At 39.2% G+C, this 21,747-nt stretch overlaps 1 protein-coding gene across 3 annotated transcripts; it reads right to left on the reverse strand.

Annotated features, from left to right (window-relative positions):
• Nucleotides 1–432: 432 nt before the first annotated feature.
• ttc39a (tetratricopeptide repeat domain 39A) lies at nt 433–21,437 on the reverse strand. Of its 3 annotated transcripts, XM_058072961.1 has the most exons (21): nt 20,732–21,437; nt 19,880–19,930; nt 19,693–19,743; nt 17,877–17,930; nt 12,285–12,389; nt 8,515–8,646; nt 8,230–8,270; nt 8,072–8,139; nt 7,920–7,984; nt 7,747–7,846; nt 6,666–6,731; nt 5,251–5,359; nt 5,096–5,163; nt 4,961–5,020; nt 4,171–4,332; nt 3,390–3,481; nt 3,070–3,190; nt 2,749–2,860; nt 2,546–2,660; nt 2,338–2,454; nt 433–2,132 (listed from the first exon to the last, which is right to left on the reverse strand). In XM_058072961.1, the coding sequence occupies exons 1-21, from the start codon at nt 20,779–20,781 to the stop codon at nt 2,018–2,020; spliced, it is 1,854 nt and encodes a 617-aa protein (XP_057928944.1). In that variant the 5' UTR covers nt 20,782–21,437; the 3' UTR covers nt 433–2,017. The 3 variants fall into 3 exon arrangements, with proteins under 3 accessions (XP_057928944.1, XP_057928945.1, XP_057928946.1); XM_058072962.1 differs by lacking the exon at nt 19,880–19,930; XM_058072963.1 differs by lacking the exons at nt 17,877–17,930; nt 19,693–19,743; nt 19,880–19,930; nt 20,732–21,437 and adding an exon at nt 16,017–16,244.
• Nucleotides 21,438–21,747: the final 310 nt, after the last annotated feature.

A 21,747-nucleotide genomic window follows, 5' to 3' on the forward strand; every position in this document is an offset into this window, starting at 1 on the left:
AGCAATTGCTCAAAGCCAATCAGATTTATCACATTGTAATTCGGTGTAAACATAAACAATACAGTTCGGCGTAGTCAAACGATGCTTTTGAGGAGCTATTTATGGATATTTCATTTCACCGTCGTGTTTATACCCTTTTAGTCTTTAATTGGTCCATGATTATTACTAGTACTCGTAATGTCGTCATGGCCAATAACATACCGTGATGTATTCACACCTACAAGTGTAGTGAATCTCCAATGAACCTAAAAGGCACGTTTTTGGACGCAATACCACTAATGAAAATTCGAACCCCGAACAAAAATCAATGAATTCCGTCTTTAAAAGGTACTGTCTGCCTTGGCTAGGTACTGCATAGGGGGCGCTAAACTTTCGAATGCTCTTTTATTGCTGCAATGATACAGCCAGGCCTCACCTTCGAATTGCGCCAATTATTGGTATTTATTTGTTCAGTCAACCACAATTGTTCTTTCATTTTTTTGGTTGTAAAAGGTATAGTTTGGAGAGGGAGACAGCACTGTTTAACATAACCGAAAAGTTGTTTCTCTTTATTTTTCTCTTATAGTGCCTCTGTCTCTCTGTAAGTAACATGCTTTGTAGTACACACAATTTGCTTATGGCAAGAAGACAACAACACATCTTTTTTATGAGGCTGTTCTCATAATTCCATCTTAAATTACAATAAAACAATCAGTATATACATGAATGTAACTAATCTCAGTGGTAGCCTCGTCCATTACATTTTGTTAATTGCAAACATCACAATTCCACACAGTTTCATTTTAAAATGTCAAAGTAGAACCTTGAGCAAGTACACAGTATGAAGACAATAAAACACAAGTTATGGGACTATTAAAAAAAAAGAAAAAGGTGTTACGCTAATAAGGAAAACCGGCATGGACACCAAACCTGGCTCGACTCATGAATAAATGAGCAGTTTCTCCCTTCAAGTAATCCAATCATTATTATCATGGTCTGTCTCTCCTGTAGTTTGACTCACTCTGCAGTATTTATTCAGTTTAATGGGAATGCTAATCATGACATTGAAGCCCCTCTTACAAAAGGTTGTGAATCAAGCATGGCTGATACAAGAGTAGCAGGTTCAATGTCATGTTTTTTTAGAGAGTCTCCCCTCACCAAAGATGCAACAGGCGAACAAACACATGGTCCCCTCACTGCTCAGAGTGAATGGCTTGTTTGTTCAAGGCTCTCAAGTGCTGCTGGAGTCTGTCCCACAAGAGTAGCAGACGAGAAGGAGGAAGGCTGCCTTTTTAAAAGACACCTTCATCTGTCCTCTTAAAACAGGAGAATTTGAGTCAAAGGTGCCATTTTACAGTATATAATTGTAAAGAACAATTCACACTCTGGACTCCAGAGAGTTTGCATAAGTTTGCACGTCAAAAGCCATGCGAGACTGTCAAATGGTGACACAATGAAATGCATCTGTGCATATTTTCAATACATTTGAGCAGAGGAAAGACATTTGAAAGCAACATGTGTTAAATACAATGAACACTAATCCAACATACTGATGGTTCAAAAGGTAAAAGCTAAAGGATAAGTTAGCTCATACACAGTCTCACCATGTATTTTATGTATAGCCTCTGATTTAAGACCACACTTTTTAGCAACGGAGGCCATCTTTGCTACTTCCTCTCCACACCTTTATGAGTGACTGCAGTGTAAGCACCAGTAGTGACATTGTCCTATGATTTGAGGCACATGTCTTGACTTGCCTCTTTTTCTAATTAACTGGGGAAGTGAATGCATGTTTGGAAGAAGATGACACATCATGCCTGATGACCGCCATTAGTGCCACAAGAGCACGGCATCAGCGGCAGAGACAAATGAACATACAATCAAAATAAATAAATACCAAGCATTCCTCTTCCCACCTACTCTCCTGAAGAAGAGACCATTTCCAAACTTCGAACAGGGCTGGGTAAAGCCGAGCAGTGCATTGTGGGAGTGCCAATGCAGGAAGCTATCTCAGCTCTGGTGCGCCCTCCTCTGTCTGTTATGGGCTTGAGGGCACATGGACACCATTTTGTCTCGCTCCCCTGGCTTTGCGTAAGGCGGCTTGAATGCGGAAGTGAGTCCGAGATTCCATGGAGTAGTTTTTGTAATTTTGCCTGTAGAAAACAATGCCTGGTTAGCCATCATATTCATTATTTTTTTAGCTATTGTTTTAAAAGGATGATTATTTTTATGGAAAATTTGTTTGAAAATCCAAACAAATTGGAGGTGCATCCCAGAGTGTGTCAGACCGTGGAGGTTCCACTGTAATCCAAACTTAAGCACTGGCTTACTGAAATGTATTTAGATTTGGCCACTTACTTTGCTGCTTCAAGTAGTTTTACAGCTTCATCGTTTCGCCCTTGCTCAAGGCACAACAAGCTATGTTCCAACATTGCATTAGGAACCAGGTAGTGATCATATTTGATCTGTGTCTCACTGATGATTACATAAATGAAATCAGAAAGAAAGAAATGAGCGTGAATATAATCATTTTTATCAATTACAAACACTAGCACTTGTTTCTTACTTGCAGAGTACGAGAGTAAAGTAGTGTTCAGCCTCCTCGTGGTGTCCCAGGTGTTTGAGACAAAGTCCCTTCAGGAGGCTCAGCAGACACTGGTCATCAATGGAAAACTCAGTCCCTGGTAAATGTCCACACAGAGTACATTTATTGCATCTACAAACAATACCCATCCATCATATATAATATGGATGATAATGGCTTCATACTTTCCATGTTGTCAAGTTTTGCATGTGCCTCATCCAGCGTCTTCAGCATGTTTTCAGTCAGATCTTTGTGTTTGCCAATGATCGTATAGCCGTTCCAAATGTACATCATCTCCTGGAGAAGAACCACATAACCCAGACCAAATAAACAATCATTCAATTGAACCAATCCCGTAATCTCACATCCAGCAACACCTAATCAGGAATGTTAAAAGCATCCATGGCTTTGGCTGACTGTGTCAAAATGCGTTTGTCTATATGGCATATCACCCCGTTGTGTAAAATAAAAGTATTCCATGTTACTTGAATGGAAGTAGCACTTACAAGTGGAGGAACAGGAAGAGGAATGGGGGTTTCGGCTAGGTAGCGGCGTGCCTTCCTGATGGCAAACTTCTCTGTTGGTAAAGACTTGCCTGCAATTTTCTGCTTCAGCCCATGCACCTGCCTAGAATATACAATATATATGAAAAAAATCATCAATATTGACTGATATGATTAACATTTGCTATATTTTAAAGTTTTTCTTTTAGATCAGATCAGTTATTTTAGGCCAGATTCCCCCTGCAGACGACAAGTGTTACCTTCAAAAACAAGATGATGGCACAGTTAATGATGCTTGAGCGGAATATATATACAAACTCCACCTGAAGAGAGTGAGTGCAGTCTCCCCGAAGGTTAAACAATCATCCTCCGTCAGCATGCTGAGGTAAGCTGCTTTCATATACGCATAGGTGGCCTGGGGGAGGAAAAGAGCTGTTACTGCTGCAATCCAATCTTTTTTTTCCAAATGAAAATGAAAAAAAAAGGATTATAGAGGGCACAAAAATCGTCCTGCATTTTTATAGCCACGCTGCATTCTCAGCAACGGGGCTTTATATTTTATCTAAGTGAAAAAATATGTCAGTAATATGTGACGTTACATCACACAACAGGGGTGCGATTCCCCCCTCGAGCATCTCTGTGTGGAGTTTGCATGTTCTCCCCGTGCGTGGGTTTTCTACGGGTACTCCGGTTTCCTTCCACATTCCAAAAACATGCTCGGTTAATTGGCGACTCCAAATTGTCCATAGGTATGAATGTGAGTGTGAATGGTTGTTTGTCTATATGTGCCCTGTGATTGGCTGGCGACCAGTCCAGGGTGTACCCCGCCTTCTGCCCGAAGACAGTTTCCAGCACGCCCGCGACCCTTGTGAGGATAAGCGGTAGAAAATGAATGAATGAAAGAAAATTTTGGATTGGTAGATTTCAAAAGCTTTCATTCAGAGTTTAAGATTTTCAATTGATTCATTTTTTAGGGCTTGCTATTTCCCCTAAAACAGCACTACTTGGCAGGGATGGGTTGTATATGTGAAGGACAGGTAATTCCTTGTAATTGTCTCTCCTCTAAATTCTGTCAAGAACACAGTCATGCAGAAGACGGCCCACCTTGGACCAGGAGTTCTCCTTGCTGAGCAAGTCAGCGTAGAAGTAGGCCATCTTCCAGTGCCTCTGATATGTGAAGCACCACATCAGCTCCCAGTAGCACATATGATGGAACTGCTTCCACTGCTGCTGAGCCTCGCAGCACTCTTCAAAACGCTTGATAGCCTGACAGAGACACACAAACAATCATCACTGTGTTTCTTTCAGTTTATGTTCTAGGTTCTCTTTCACTGTGAAATTGGCCGATACAGTTTCAATACAGAGCACATTGATGAAGTGTAAATGTTTAAATGTACATCTGGCTATATTAGGTGAGCGTTACTTTTATAAAATGAAAATGGTCAAGAGCTACTCATCCCACCCTCGGGCATCTCTGTGTGGAGTTTGCATGTTCTCCCCGTGCATGCGTGGGTTTTCTCCGGGTACTCCGGTTTCCTCCCACATTCCAAAAACATGCTAGGTTAATTGCCGACTCCAAATTGTCCATAGGTATGAATGTGAGTGTGAATGGTTGTTTGTCTATATGTGACCTGTGATTGGCTGGCGACCAGTCCAGGGTGTACCTCGCCTATCGCCCGAAGACAGCTGGGATAGGCTCCAGCACCCCCTGCTACTCATTTTTATAACATTTATTTTCATAGCTTATTTCACTCCATACATGATATATATTTTTATAATATAATAATATGTACTGTCCACACTACAAAACAACCATGGAAAATATTACAAGAAATGAATCCATTGGGATTGACACGAACAGCATTGTTAATGCAAATATTTTCAGGTTACTTACAGCATCCAGATTGCCTTTTATCTCTTCGATTCGACCAGCGAAGAACAAAAAAATGGATCCCTACAAGAAAAACAACCCACATTTTTTAGCCACGTGGAACACCAAACACAACAATCTTGACAACAACTCTCACACCTTAGGGTATTTCTCCAGAAATGGCTGCAGCAGTTTTTCTGCATCTTCTACGTCTCCTTCTCCGGTGCCTGCGGCACACACATAAAACATGCAAAGCCAGACGATGAAAGAATGTCCTGCCAGAGGCCTCCCCGTATGTGTCTGTGTTTACTTACCTAGTATAAAGCTCATGAAGGTGTGATAACAAAGCAACAGCATGTTACATAAGAAGGACCTGAATGTGCTTTCTGCAGAGCCCTCCTGAAGCTGCTGGAGGCCAAACTCCTGCACACAAATACATACCAGGAAATGCACAAAAAAGCACGACTTTAGTTGTTAAGGATGTGTACATGTATATTTGATATGCGTGGGCAATTTCCGGCAGATGTCATTTTGAAAAACGTAAGTAGAAATATAAAACATATTAATATATTTGTAGCAGCTTTGACCACAATTGTCCTTAGGACTTGCTGCCAATCATTACAACTACGCTTCCGTGTGCTGCTTGTGAAGACGCCTGTTCACCACTAACTTTGCAACAGCGACACATGCCATCAACCCGTAACTCACAATCGATGTAATGAGCACCACAGAATTAGAGCATAATAACAATAATATTAATAATGAGCAAAGTAGACACTCTAAACTCACTTTAAATGTTTTTTATGTAAATTATTTTTGTGAGTACACATACTGGGCCTCAAAGAAAAAAAAGGCAAAACGTACTTAAGGCATTTCCAAATTTTCAGATCTTTTAGTTTTTAGGTATATGTTTAAAATGTTGTACTCGTTTTATATGATGTGCAAGTACCATACGATGAGTTTGGTGTGCTTTTAAGTTAGCCAATGTCGTTTTAAAAGCCCTTGAAATAAGCAGGTTAGGGCTGCTTTAATATTTGATATGTAGAGTAATATTCAGGCTGAATAGTGATAGACTCATTTAAAGTGGAAAAAATTAATATTTAATATTTCAGCCACTGTTTTGGGGAAGGTGACTATGTTGTCATTAAGGACAAAGATGATTGCATTTTTTTACAGTTAACAGAATAACCAAAAGCACAAGTAGGGAGAAAAAAAGTTAAGTTCATGTTCAACTGAATGAAAATTTGTCTGCTAGAATTAACACAAGAAAGTGGAGAAATATGTTGAAATAATTATTGTTATATTTATGCAGGACATCACACTGTTCTCTAGGTGTCACTGTAGTTGCTCATGAGCCATTCACACACAGTTCAGTGTTTTTTCACAGCGCATCCCATTAAACAGTGGTGTGCAGTCAGGGCCAGCATGGCCTTCTCTGCTGGCCTAAACACTATCTGAAGAAGCTGGTTGGCACTTATGTTAAAGTTCACTCGCATTGCATCTACAGCATGGCACAATGGTTAATATCTCCGGTGCAAAATATACCATGTTTCTTCAAGACCCTGACATGGCAGTTTTTACTGTTATTTTTTTAAATCAGTAATTCAGAAAATTCTGTTCGGCCCCAGGTACCAAATGCACCACCCACCACTGCCAACTCTCAATCATCATTAATTTAAGAGTCACCCATTACAGTAGCTCTTTTAATAACATGTCAAGGGAAACTTACCTTATTACCAGAAAAGCCCACAAACTCCAAAAGCTTAAGCATCCGTGTAGGCAACATGGAGATCATCTGCAGGAGAAAGAATAGAAGCAGTTTTATGTTTAAAAGAAAGCTTACTTTCAAAGTGTGCTTCATCTATAGTGTTTTTTATTGAAAATGATGAATTGTACAGGTTTAAATGTAACTGAGGCTACGCTTAGAACTTATGAGTGGCATGTGCATGGAGATGATGCGGTTTGAGTGACTGGAAAACATTGAACTTTATTCTAAATTATTGATGTCTGCTGTATCTAACACGGTTCTGATGGTCCAGCTTGTTAGTTTTAGTCCACCTTTTGAGGTACGTGTGATACCTTTCCTCTATATTTTATATGATTAAAATTTGTTTTATATGTAAAATTTATTTTATATGATCTTCATTCAACTGAGCCACCTGAATACAAAATTGGAATTGAGGCTTCCAGTAGCATCTTTCACCTGTTTTCACAGCCCCGACTATATCTTAATGATTATTTTTTAATGATACATGGCAAGAGTGTATTGATACACAAATATGGGGATAAATACTGCAATAAATGGTTCAATTTATCAAGATTTCATATCACTCCAACCAAGCAGGTTTTTGGAATGCGGGAGGAAGCCGGAGTCCCCGGAGTAAACCCATGCTTGCACGGGGAGAACATGCAAACGCCACACAGAAATGGCTGAGGGTGGAATTGAACTCTGATCTCCTACCTGTGAGGCTACCTCAACCGCCGTGCAGCCCCACATATGTTCAATTATTTATTCATTCATTCATTCATTTTCTACTGCTTATCCTCACAAGGGTCGCAGGGTTGCTGGAGCCTATCCCAGCTGTCTTCCGGTGAGAGGCGGGGTAAACCCTGGACTGGTCACAGGACACATATAGACAAACAACCATTCACACTCACGTTCATACCTATGGACAATTAACCTATCAGGCATGTTTTTGGAATGTGGGAGGAAATCGGAGTATCTGGAGAATGATATCAGAATATTTCTGAAAAACTGAACCTCCACTAGGACAAACAAGTGTATGTAAGGCCACATGGAAGACTCTTACTAGATTAAAGGCTCCAACTCCCAATTTGACTCCACCCTCAAAATGACCATGGTTGTTGCCATGACTATACCCAGTGGACTGGAGGACTCTGTGAAGCTCTCTGCAGAGAAAGGGAGGAAAATAGATCAGCAAATTACATTTAACAAAGTGAAATGAAAGGTTCAGCCTCTCACTTGTACGTCTGGTAGCTATTCCTCACTTTGATTCCTCCTTTGATGAAACTGATCATGTTTTCATCCTGATGAGAATAGTTAAGGGATAATATAATAAAAAACACACATCAACATGATGGTAGACAAAACGGTAGGTTGGTCTGGATACTGACCTGCAGGAAGGTGAGTGCTGCCCTTTGCAGGAGGCACTCAGCATAACAGACTTCAGCATGGAGCTCATCTGTGATTAAAAATTATTTTTTTAGTTATCTCAAGCAACCAGCAGCTTAGGAGATCCCAGAGGCAGCAGTGCAATTACACACACACTGACCTTCTGTGAAGTTCTTGGAGAAGCTGGACTTCTTGCGGTGCCTGATTAGAAGAGCACACAAATCACCTTTCTGCTTTTCACCCCTGTGTTTTTTTTTCTGTTCATTATATTGACTCTGAATTGCAGTGAGATCAAGTTGCCACCAGGTGATGACTCAAGCATTTACTTGCTAATCTAAACTGAGAACTGCACACACCATGCCAAATGCCAAAATGAATTGTCTGGCAATTGGCCATCATCAGGTCATCATCAGAACATGATGTCACGAAAAGTGAATGGTTTCACCTTTGACAAATAGCTTGGGCCTCCTTCATGGTGTCCCCTGCCTCCAGGATGTGTTGGGGTTCAAAGGTCATCATTGCCTGCATTTCTAGGATGGTGGCGTGGGTCAGGGCATGGTACATGCTGTCTTTGGTTCTGTGAATGCAGAAAACAAAACAAAACACATGGATCAAAACCCATGGGCTTTCTGCTAAAGTATGGGTGTGTGATTGGTTACGTGGAAGACTTAGCGCCACGCCTCCAAAAACAAAAGAAACCCTCCCATTCTCTATTTATACTTGTGGCTGCTGGCTTTTCACGTCACACCCTGAATGAAAAGCTTTGCTCTCTGAAGACTGTATTATGCCCTAGTATAGCTTTACCTGTTCTTCCAGTTGTAAACCATTACCAAAGTAATTGCAAACAACTGAATCAGTCTTCTTATATGCAGTATAATTCTATTTCAAACAAACCCATTGAGCTCCAGATATATAGCATACAGTACTGCAGAGATCATTCAGCTAGAGGTTACTAGCCTGTCAGTGTTGACTGACATCAGGAAAAAAGTAACATATAGACTTTCAGAAGGCAGTAACAGTAAAAAAAAAAATGCAATATCTTCAAAGATCTGCCAGACTACTTTCAGCTCCAGTCCACTCCTTGGGAGTCCTCATTGTGTCTTTGTTCTTATCCTTTTTGTCGGAAACTGTATGAGCAAACAATGTGTTTACAAGGTATAGCATAAGCAAGCTAAACTATCTAACAAGGCCGTTGTGAAACCCTTTAGGAAAGAGCTGTGAAGGGAGTTGGATGGCTGGTGAAAAATGGAGGAGAATTCCAAACATTTCACACAGCAGCGCTCCAAAGGTTTTTCAAGCATATCACTGCAGTTCTCCATTTGCTCCCGGAACATTCTAGAATCCATTTTAAAATCCTCCTGTTTGTGTTGGGTACCATAGGGATGTTGTGAGGTGTTATACAAATGGAAGTTTGATGTGTTTTGATTTGCAGCCAGCATGATTACTAGAGTTGAGTGAGGGGGTTACATGAGGATAAATCTGAACGTGAGATGTGATCCCATTCAGGTGATCATCAAAGAGATGTCATCAAAAAAGTGCAGCTGTGCTTCCACTCTCTCCATAAGCATAGGAAAACTAGACCTCCCCCACACACCTCACTACTTTCTGTAGAGGCACTATAGAAAGCACTATCATATTTTTCTTCACTTCCCCATTTAGAATCTGCAGTGTAGAGGTGATAAAGCGACAGCAAGCAAGATCGTAAGATAACATTCCCTTCCCTGATGCAGCTGTGTGGGCAGGTCTGCATCAGCAGAGCCACCTCACCATCATGGATCATCATCACCTCTCCCATTACATCTTCTCCTCATTATCATATGGGAACAGATACAGGAGCATACAAACTCTGTGAAGCTTTCAGTAATATTTGGTACGAATCTAAACTGTACGATTGAAGTGCATAAATTACAACAAAAATATCAGGAATTAACAAAATGAGGGGGCTAAATGAATAGTTTTGCAGGTAGTTCTGCTAATTTGTGTAATGACTAACACAATTGGGCTTTAAAATAATAAAAAATCTTCATGGAGTGTGTAGTTTAAAAAAAAGTGCCATTTAAACTGTTAGGAGTTAGAAAATACACTCATAGTATTGGTCTTTTCACACTGTACACTCTTGTTACAAAAAAAATCTACACTTAAATGTAACTATTCTGAGTGTTGTGACATCACTATGTCACTCCAGTTGTACCTGATCTGTCTGTGTGTTCCCTTTGAGAGGCACTCGTCTCAAGATTTACTGAAATGAGATCCCTAATGTCCATCTTGTCTTTCATCACTAGCTCCTGAACAGCAGAAAATAATTGAGTTTAATCACATTTTGCTGTTTCTGGGGACTCTTCCTCTGAGCTGGTATCTAAAGGCTTTTGAAAATTGTTATTTTCTTTTACTGCATCCTATCCTGTTGCTAAGCAATTGCTTTGAAGTTCACAGGTGAGCTTGGCTTGTTCGCAATCGTACGTTTTTAAACAAATTCATACTTGAACAATCATCACCAACCATATTGTGATGTACAGTACATTGCAACCTCAATAAAACCGCCTAATAATCACAATATATCGTTGGCATAATATTTATAATTGCGCTTGTTTCGGAAACAGAGGAGCAGAGCTTGGGTGAGGGCAGAGAGCTTATCTGGGTTACAGCCACGGCCATATATGGAAGTCCACTCATCTGTGACATCACAAAGGAGCAGTTTTACCACGCCTTTTGAAACCGAGCGTTTTGTACCATCTCAAAAGTCTTCCAGGCCTCTGAAAACTTTGTCATTATCTGGAACTTTGTCATTGTTTAACACGAGAATACAACATTCTAACTACATTTATATGTCAGAAAAGTGGAAAAAAAGGATACAAGCACTACCAGCAAAGAGTATTGGCTGGTTCAATCTTTGATTCTAAAATGACACCTAAGATATACAGAACATAAAAAGTGGTGTCTTGTTATTGTTAAAGGAACAGATACTGTTAATCTTGAGCATTAGGCATGAAATAAAGACAATTTTTTAGGTGCAGTGTACAGATACTTTACATTTGGTGCTGTGCAGGTTTTTTTCAGTTATAGCAATTAATTATTTAAATAAAGAAATTACTTCCAGTAGAAAAATTTAAAATGACCGGTTCCTGTCTGCCCTTCTTTGGTTTGGATCTTGGTGTCGGCAGCATCATCTGGCATTACGCGTATTAAAGATGTTTGGAGGTTTGGAGGTGGTAAAATACATTGGTCGTACCAGTCTTTGCCAGAATGGTTGCCGCACACACTCTGCGGAATATAGTTTTCTGATGATGATCAGACGGTTTTAATGTCTATCGAAGGCCATATTGTTTCTATTGAATATCGTTTTTATTACACATTACGGATCAGATTGCATTCAGAACCACATAGTTTGTTGAGTGTGACACACACACACTGCCACTTTGCCTCTTTACTGCTGACACTGCGGACTTAGCGAGTCTAATAGCTGATATCCAGCTTTTAACCATAAGCTAGTCACAGTACCAGAATGTGTCCATGTAATGGAGTCTGAGCTGAGGATTTGCCTTATTAACATAATTCTAATCTTTTCAACTCAACAAACCAAACTGTAAAAATGTCAATCTTGCTGAAATACCAAAGTAGGACACAAATTTGTCAAAGTACAAACTGGGCTGATGGGAGTGGCTCTGGAGGTAGTACAATAGCAAGAGTGCGATGATGACTTTTGACCAAGGAGAGAAAGAGCACTGAACAATGTAGTAGCAATGTAGTAACTTGACGACACAGTGTTGGTTACCAGTACTGGACGTGATGCAACAGGTGTTTATCAGCTTCAAGCAAATCTACCGTATGTGGAGTTCCATCAATGCCATCTATTAATGGTCAAAGTTCTAATGTCTTCATATTTTATAAGTGATATCACTCTGTCAATTTGTCAGAGCTTCATCCACTAAATGACGGATGTTCTAAGTCGTGGTCACACGTGACCAAGGCATAGCTCCACAGGGTACATTTTACTTGTCTGTGTAGCATTGTCTATAAGATGAATTTCTCCGGGGGCTAATAAAGGACGTCTTCTTCCTCAGTGAAAAACACGTGATAAAGAAAGCTGAAATAGGACAAGCGGTAGAGAAAATGGATGGCTGGGTGTATTATGTTCCTTTCATTCAGGATGCGTCATGAGCTGAACGGTACTCAGCTCACGCCACTTGTAAAGTGTGACGCAGTGTGCACTCTCACCGGGGCCTGAGGCGAGCCAGCGCCTCCTCAAAGTCATTTCGGAGGAACAGATCCAGGGCGGCCATGCAGTCCTCCAAAGCCAGTGACAGGTCCGACTTCAAGCACCTGGACAAGTTAAAAACAAACACAGGAAGTAGTGGTTTAGACATATCAGCTCCTGTCATTACTACATTAAAGACACAATCATCCATTGTCTATAGCATAAAAACAGGAGTTCAGAACATCCAGAGTTTTTCTTGTCCCATAGAATTGATCAGAAAAATATTTTAACTTGTCCCCACAGGCAACCAGATCAGGCATCTATTGACTCCATGCATTATAAACAGAAAACTGAAGAAATCAACCCCAAAAGCCCTGGCAACAAAATTACTAAGCTAAATAGAAATATTCCTGTGCTGTCTTTGATAGTGTGCATCGGCATATGAACTATTAAACATAAAATATCCTGAATGATACAGTATGTCAACGCATGCACATGACACTCACGTGGAGAGCGTATTGTAGGGGGCCACGCTGTGTGCACAAGCCTCAGTCAAACCGCCTACTCTGGGTTCAACTACAGGTCTGATGATTGCATTTTAATGGCACTTTTATGTCTCCATTTAAGCACACAGCGTGAAAGCAGCATCAATGCCATCAACATAATGGGACAGCCGTCGGCTGGCTGTCTTTTGTCATTAAGCTTCCGCCCACTTGTTGGTTTGGTAGCAGTTCAGTTTCTTATACATTAACATAATCGCTATCAAAGACGTCATTATACGTTTTTTTCAACACAACCACTCACTCCCAAAGATGGATTTATAGGTCTTCTATGTTTTTTTTTTCTGCGAGAGACACAAAGAGGTGATGATGAAACTCTACAATAGAAGAGAGCATGTTTGATGCAGTTTTAAGTGGGAAAAAACACCACAAGCTAGCAGTTTATAAGAACTCGGACTGCATCTCTCCCATTGAAATACACGCTCCACTGCAAACAGGAAGTGAAAAGGCATCTCGCTGTGTTGCGTGAAAGAGATTACTCATTAAAAGGGAAATGTTAACCCATGAACAGTTGCACATGTGAAAATTGTAAATAGTTATTTGTTGTTATTTTCATGTCAAATGTATGTTTATATATTTTGGCTAAATTTGTGTCAAAGTGAAAGTTATGCTTAAAATATATTCTGTGTGCCTCCAAAAATCATCAAAAAATGTCTGGGATTGAATGGGTTAAGCTGCGCAGTATATTCATTCTGCTATGTGTGTGCTTAAAGGGCTGCTGTAATTTTTATGCTGTGCTCTTGAGCCACAAACCACAGCTTTGTGTGCCGTGTCTTTTTTTCCCCTCAGTCAAGTATTGATCACATGAGCTTGGAAAATTTTTCGATTTAAGGGAAGTGGACAAAACACCCAATCAGTGTGGCCTCTAGAGGATGTCAGCAACAAATATCATGGCGACTGGAAAAGAATATAAGAACCGAGAGAACACAAAGTACAACTAATCTGTGTAACTGATGACTAATATACAGCATTCACTTTACATTCCTGTCTATTAGAGACACAGAAGAACTCATACATGTCCACACACTCTATAAAAGGAGGGCATACACTAGTGCAGCATTAGCTAATGACATGCGGGTGACTGGTGTCTTCACCATATGACCAACAATGGGCTAGACTGGCTCAATTAAAGGGAAGAAAAACAACAAAACACAGGATAGGTCTATTCTACAAGTGACAATGCCCTCATCCATACAGAATGACAATCCCCTTAATGACTTGATGAACATGATCATTTTTGGAGTCATGTGCAACACATTTTACACCAAAATGTTACACAATGCTTATCTACAAATTGCTTGAAAAAAATGTTTTTTTTAAGTTGTAGAATGACATGTAAAAGGTAATGTTACAAAAATAAGTCATGATATGTTAATAACAAGTCATGATAATAAGTCATGTTTTTTTCATGATGGCAATGATAGGAGAATAAAGTCTTAATTTTGAATTTTTAACTCATAGTACCATCACTTTATTACCATAAAAACATTTGTGTAATATTAAGAATATAGTGTGAAACTTTTATGGTAATATATTATAATATTAAAGAGTATATCCTCCAAATATTATCCCCATAATAATAATAATAACACATATTAATAACAATATTTTATTAATATTAATTATAATATTTATATTATTAAAAAATAAAAATAATAATTTTAGAATTATTATTTTATTTATTATTATTTTGTATAATTATACTCAGTGTTCAATGACTTTATTGATACAGTATTCTCTTTTTCAATATGGCCCTAATATTCCTCCATATTGGCTAATGCTAATCTTCCCCCCTGTAATGTGTCACACCATCTGCTGTCACATCATACATACAAATATGAGCTAAGGGGTTAAACAATTAATAAAGGCCTTTAAAGACAAAATTTCCTATTTCCTGTTAAAGTGAATGCACAAGACCATCATGTGCAGAATGCACAAGAGATGTGATTTATAACCCACAGAAAACAATATTCACTCTAATCAAACAATACACTGAAAACATTATCTGACATACCCACATCAAAGCACAACACAGTATGTTGCAGCACCAATTATTGAAATAGTCAGGGTTATAACAGATGAATGCATGGCTTGCCTTGGAGACACCTATTTTTGAAAAAAGAAAAATAATTTGTTAGTGTTAAGTGTGTACATTTTTTAGCTTCGTCTCTGTCATTGAAAAAAAAATATACTTTTAGTACACTTTTTTGTTTACTTTTAGTACACTTTTTAGTACATAAGACCATGTCAAACTTGATGTGTTATATAATCAGTATGATCCTTCCTCCTGCCAGTTAATAATACCAGCTTCCTTGGAGAATAGGAACAACCACAAAGACTCAACTTAATCTACAAAGTTAAAACCAACAGTGACAAGCATAGGACCAGTGTCGTAGTCATAGTCGTAGTCTTGACAATAATTATATACAAAAGCAATAAGATGGAGCTCGATTATGAGGTGATGCCACATGCAAATATGCACTTTTGGTGGTGTCTATGCCCTCCTGAGTGTGCTTTCTAACTTGCAACTTGAAATAAAGCATAGTATTAACATATTCCTCATGACCAAAACTAACTTGAATCCTCAATAGAGGATAGAGCGGACTTTGTGTTTGGTAACTTGGCATAAAGACGACAATACAGGTAAAAATGTGTGTAGGGCTGGCTTAAGGGTTCGTTATTTCCCTAGAACTGCAAAGCAACTCCACTGGTTTAATAAAGATGATGATCTGGAACACGACACCATCTTTCAGCTCCAATTGTGAGTACAGATGCAGTATCGTGTTGACAGGGCATGTGATTTATTGTCATTTCAAGCCATTGCGTCTGATCATGTGGGTAGATTCCCTCTTGCACAAAGGCGATCATAATCAATCAAGCAAGTGCACACATAAAAACACTTAGTAAGCACAACAATTATTCACATGCACACCTCTGCACAAGTCCCCACACTCTGAGAGTTAATAACATCTGTTTACCAACCCTGCCTCGAAGCTGCCTCTGCGGCTACTATGAGATATTTGAAGGCCTTAGACGCACATGATGCGACACAAGAGCATTTCAAACAAACAATCCCAGCAAGTTTGTCCACATGCCTGAGCTGCGACACGTAAATTGGTTCCACGATAGCGTCAAACAAAGAGAGAAAACTGACATGCCTTGTCATCATGCAGCAGAGGTGACGTCTCTTACCCGTTTGATAGAGGCTCTCCTGACATTTTCATGTGGCAAACTGTGTGTGTGTGTGCAGTAACAGAAAACTAATGCAGACGAGCAGCTGTGAGTAAATGGTCCTTGTGCCCTTCTCCAGCAACCGGAGGAAAAGCAGCTCAGGACAAGCAGCAAGAGAGGGAGGAAAGGGATTGGAGAAGGAACGGGAGGAGGAGGAGGAAGCCATCACAGTAGCACCCCGATAATAAGATTAGGATGACTGTTACATCGCACGAGAGGACACAAATGTTATGTGTGCTGTGTTGAGTAAAACACACAACTACATTCACATTGTTAACCCTGAAACCTAATCCAACCCTAACCTTTAAGATGTTATTTAAAAGATTCCTTAAACTGAGAACGAATGTTTTCCTATCTCACTCTTTAAGAAGCTGTCGCCACGGCCGAACAATCTAAAGGCAATTTTTCTGGCAGATATGGCAATTTTAACTTCAATTGAAGTTTCAAAACAAGGCCACAACAGTCAGGCGATAGAAACAATTTCATCCAATATTGAGCACATAGTGTATGAACTGCAACTAGTTCTCGAATGAAACCAAAATTACATGTATGTAACCACAAAAAGCCAAAACGTGGAACAACCTAACCTGATTTTTCCTCAATTCATACACAACACTTGCATACAAGGTGGAAGTATACCACATCCATAATTGTATAGCTATCAATTTCTACTCAATTTCTTCAAAACGCATTCACTTGCACTGCACTTTTTTTGAATTGTGTCTATCCTTTACAATCCTTATGTAAAACATAGAAGAAATATTTCTTTCCCTTATCTGCGTGTTTTAAAGAGAACACAAGCTAGCGTGAGGTAGCTAACAATGGACCTCCTGGGACTATTTTGACAAGCACTGAAAAAGACAACTCCAAAAAACATCAACAATGTTCATTTAGATAACCGACCTCTTGAGAAGTTAGCGCTGGACTATAAATCATGCCTTGCACGTGTAACGTGTAACAAGCCGATAAGTTGGTCAAGTTTGAGATTCCACACTCTACCAACTAAACGGGACACAGAGAGGAGTGGCTGCAGGCTCTCAACTTCCGTATTAAATGTTATCATGGATATACCTGATATCCCATGGTAGCCTATCCCAGCTGTCTTTGGCCAGAGGTGGGGAACACACTGGACTGAGATGGTTAGACACTGAGATGCCCAAGCGGAATTTGAACCTAGATCTTATGACTGTGTGGCCTACATGCTAACTACTCCGCCACTAGTCACTGTAAAAAGTAAGACTTCACACTGCTGATTTTGTGGTGTACATTATGAATGTAGACTTATTGTCACTTTAGTCATATTGTACTAAGTAGCCAGGACAAATCATATTTGTAATGCTATGCTGTGTTAAAGTATGGTTATTTATAGTAATTTTCCTCTTTGACATCGACAGCACCCTTCACCATTCACAGAAAAATGGACTCAATCTTTGTTGAAACCAAAGTCTTGAGAAGGTTTGACAAAGTCTTGCGTAATACGTTAAGTTCCTGTATGTTAGTGGTTCAACCTACAAAATTAGAGGTGTATATTTCCTGTAAAATTTGGGATGTTTGAATTTTGACAGTCTGTATTTATATATACTGTATTTTACATTGTAGACAAATTGTATGGCAACTGTATAATGTGGAAAAGAGACAATACTACACAAATCAAGTCAAAACAATAGTACTACTAAAACATGTTCCCTCTCATCCCGCCATACCTTTACTTATTCACACAGCAGAGAGAAGCTACATCCATTCCAATGACCTTCCAGAGATATTTACATCAACATGTCACATTGTGTCAAGTGTCACCATGGCAACACTGTCTGGTCTTACCCGTTGGAAGGGTTGGTCTCTTGCCGAGCATCTTCATTGTCTGGTAAGTGCAACCTAAAAAAAGAACAAAAAAACGGCACAGGAAGATCATCTCACGGGATGAAATCCATCTCAACCACCAACAATCGTTTGAGAAAAATGATCGTGGGACACTTTTATCATGTCGACTCTCACAGCTCGATGAATAAATGTCCATGGGTTTCAGGGAAATGTGGACAGTTAAAAGTAGAAGAGCACTGCCAGCTATTTGTCAGTACGCTATTGGCATTATCCATTTGTTTTTCTCTCGTTAGCATGATGTAGCTGTTAAGGAGTGCCAAAGGAGGACACAAATATTAGCAACACAAGCATATCTATGTGAGTTACAATACTCATATTTCAGACACATTTTAACGCCTTATATTGTCCAGTGAGTATAGGTGGTCCTCAGGTTACGAAGGTGTTCTGTTTCTAGACTGTGATGTAAGATCCTAAATTACCTAAACTATACCTCCATTAACTCCGAAGTCATTCGCACTGTACACAGAAGATATGTAGCACACCAAATAATGTCATATTACTGTTATTATATATTGTCACATCCATACTGTTTATAATCTGTATAATCTACAATAGCCATATTATAGTCATTTATATCCCTGTACATATGCTCACTGTATTATAGTCATAGCCTGTTATAGTTTTTTACATAGCTCTGTCCATTTTTTTCTACATTTACTTACTACTAAGGTACTTATAAAATTGCACTTCTGGTTGGATGCTAACTGCATTTTGTTGCCCTGTACCAGTGACATGAGCAATAACAATAAAGTTGAATCTAAATCTAAATCTAATAAAACCAATAAAATAATTAAATGAAACAGTAAGAGTAGTAAAATAACATTTTTTAAAAAGCCAAAACTTTCAATCTCATAAGACCACTACACTACATAGTTATTACTATCAGTTACAAAGGTGCAGATCCTTTAACATGTTCAAGGATACTGTAGCAACCCGTAGTAGCAATTATGTGTGATGTTTATTTTCCTTTTCTGATTTCTGAATGTCTGTAAATGTGACTTGAATCCTGATGACATGTGTGGGTGCGGTAGGAGGACGGATGTGTACAGAGTTTGCAGATGTTGTTTTGGCGTGGTTTAACCAACCGTTGCCCGTTTTGATTTGGTAATTAAGACATTTCTGATCAACCATCTCTACAGCATCCTGACAACGTCCAGGTAGACATTACAATTAGGGATGCTCCGATCTGGCTTTTATGTTGCCGATTCTAAAACCGATCATCCATGAGTGAGGTCGGTCGATACCCATCTCATAGATTAACTGTAAATTTTTACATTTTCAAAGCTGTCAAACTGAAACCTTTGAGGTTTTACAGACTAGTGTTCGTTCTTGCAGCAAAACAGGCCAAAGTGTGTTCCTTCACTAAACACGGATATTGGCAACCCGACGTGAGTAGTTACGTTTATGGGCGTGCATACAAAACTAACATAAGACTACATAAACTAACATAAACATAAGAAACTCTATAATATGGAACGCCGCAAACCGAGGACCACCTGTCCACCACTTTTGGAGAGTGAATTACTCTTCTTAAAGAGCAGCAGCACCTCAAAGGCCTCATACCTTGTGTTATTTTATGATTTTACAGCATCCATTACAATAATATGCACATGCTTAATGGCCACTTATGCAAATTAGTCAATGATGCCACCGCAACCCACCACCAGAAATAGATTACAGTCCCGTGGAAAACACTGGACAATGCTCCTTTCCATATGACATTTCATTAAAGGTATTTTTTTATACTGTAGGTTACCTGAAGTTACTGAAGATGGGATCCAATTCTGGTGTATTTATGACGGATAACCTGCAGCAAAAACACAGAATGTTGTGTCATTAAAGTGCTCATCTTTTAGATGAATTTGTAAGCAAATTAAGCTCTATCATGACATTTCCTTCAGTTGCTCAAATATCAATCCAACTGTGTGAAGTTGTCAGCATACCCACTCTGAGAGTATGCACCATCAGGGACATCTTGTGCCTGCATGACATCGCTGTGAAGAGGTCAGAGGTCAAATGGGTGAGACAGAGCGTATCAATGGATCTCATGATAGTGAGGAGACGACGATTAGAACGACAGCAGCGACAGAACTAATCTGAAAATGTGAGGAAAGCCCGGAATGACAAATAAAAGACATTGAAACTAAGCAATTGTGTTTGTTACATCTGCAAGAAGAACGTCAACAGGAAGTAAGGCTCACTTTCAATGAATGCGATTACCATTGATGTTGTAGGCAGGACTATTCAACTGGCAGCCATCTGGCTCATGAATGAGTTCACTTTTGCAATCATTTTTCATATCATACAAATGAACTTTGATATATTTGTGACTATGTAAACATAACGCATGGGTTTTAATATTTATTCAATGATTATGACTTTATTTATGACTCTATAAGACATTTGGTGAGCTAAAAATGTTAAAATATAACAGAACTTTGCACTGACGTGTAAAATATGAATAGGCCTACACAGTATATGAATACAATATATGTATAAATAGGAATAATGGTGTTATGATAGTGTATGGGTTGTACCGTGTAAAAAGTCATTGTGTCGCCAACAAGCCTGCTTGACAACATCAGTGTGTTATGTTGTCGAACAGGCTGTCGAACTGACAACACAAGTTTGCCTCGTCAACTTTCTTTTAATAAAGCCCAAAATAATTTAAAATAATTTGATTTAATTTGAATACTGCATTAAAATAACTTTCTAAGACGAAGCCTGACAATTTCAAAGAGCTTGCACGCGCTCATTATTATTTTTTTGTGTGCTATTTTTCGATTTAAACTTACTTTTTGCCGTCTTTTCCTTTCACACTCCGTCTCCACTTCATAAAACTCATTCCACGGCGGGCAGGGTGGATTTACACGGCGGTCTCGGACGTGGAAGATCTCTCGCGGAAGTCTGCCTGACAGGAATGATGAAGAGTAGCCGGCTGGTAGCAAGAACTGTCTGCTTCGTCCTCCCTCTTTGTGACGTAGAAAGGTGCTCTGTGGTTCTCTGTGGCTCTGATGACCAGAAACATGGACTGGAAAAAAAAAAAGACACGCGGAGGTTGCGGGTGGGTGGCTTCCGGGTGCTAAATATCGCAGTTAGTGCTATGAACGTGTATCCCCTGCACTTTTTCCAAAAATATTAGCATTTCAGGACACAGTAACAAAACTCTAAACAAATTAGCATTGGCAAATTAGCATATAGGATATCGAATTGCAATAATGTTGACGACTTGGCACGTAACATCGTCCAAATGTCCACCCTATCCCGAGACAGTTTAATTTTTATTCTTTAGGTGTCTTGGAACAGTCGACGATTTGATGCTGAGAAGTCTGATTCATTGTTGCCAACCCTTCAGTAAGAAAAGTGGCCATTGGCTGTCATAGGAGTCGCTGTGACGCCATACGCTAATTTGCATGTCATTTAAATATGACGTAACAGCTCCAGCATAGCCCTGCGACCCCAGTGAGGATCAGTACCTTCAATGGATGCATGGATGCATGGATTTTCTGTGGGAAAAAATTAAAACCTAGTAGGAGAGACAAAAACATGATTAAAACTACATTAATTACATTTAGCACTACAGATACTTGGGTTGTTTATATTGTTTATTTTTTGTTTTTGTTTATTTTTTTATTTTATTTATTTTTGTTCATTTTTCTATATTGTGTATTTTGTACTGCTTAACTGATTCTGTACTCTTGCTGCTGTGCAATGCAAATTTCCCCACTGAGGAACGAATAAATGCTTATCTTATCTTATCTTATAATAGCCAGCATAGTGTATCATTTAAAACAGGTATTTTACATCCCGA

Source organism: Doryrhamphus excisus, chromosome 5 (genome assembly GCF_030265055.1).
Source record: "Doryrhamphus excisus isolate RoL2022-K1 chromosome 5, RoL_Dexc_1.0, whole genome shotgun sequence".
In the NCBI taxonomy this organism is placed as follows: Eukaryota; Metazoa; Chordata; class Actinopteri; order Syngnathiformes; family Syngnathidae; genus Doryrhamphus; species Doryrhamphus excisus.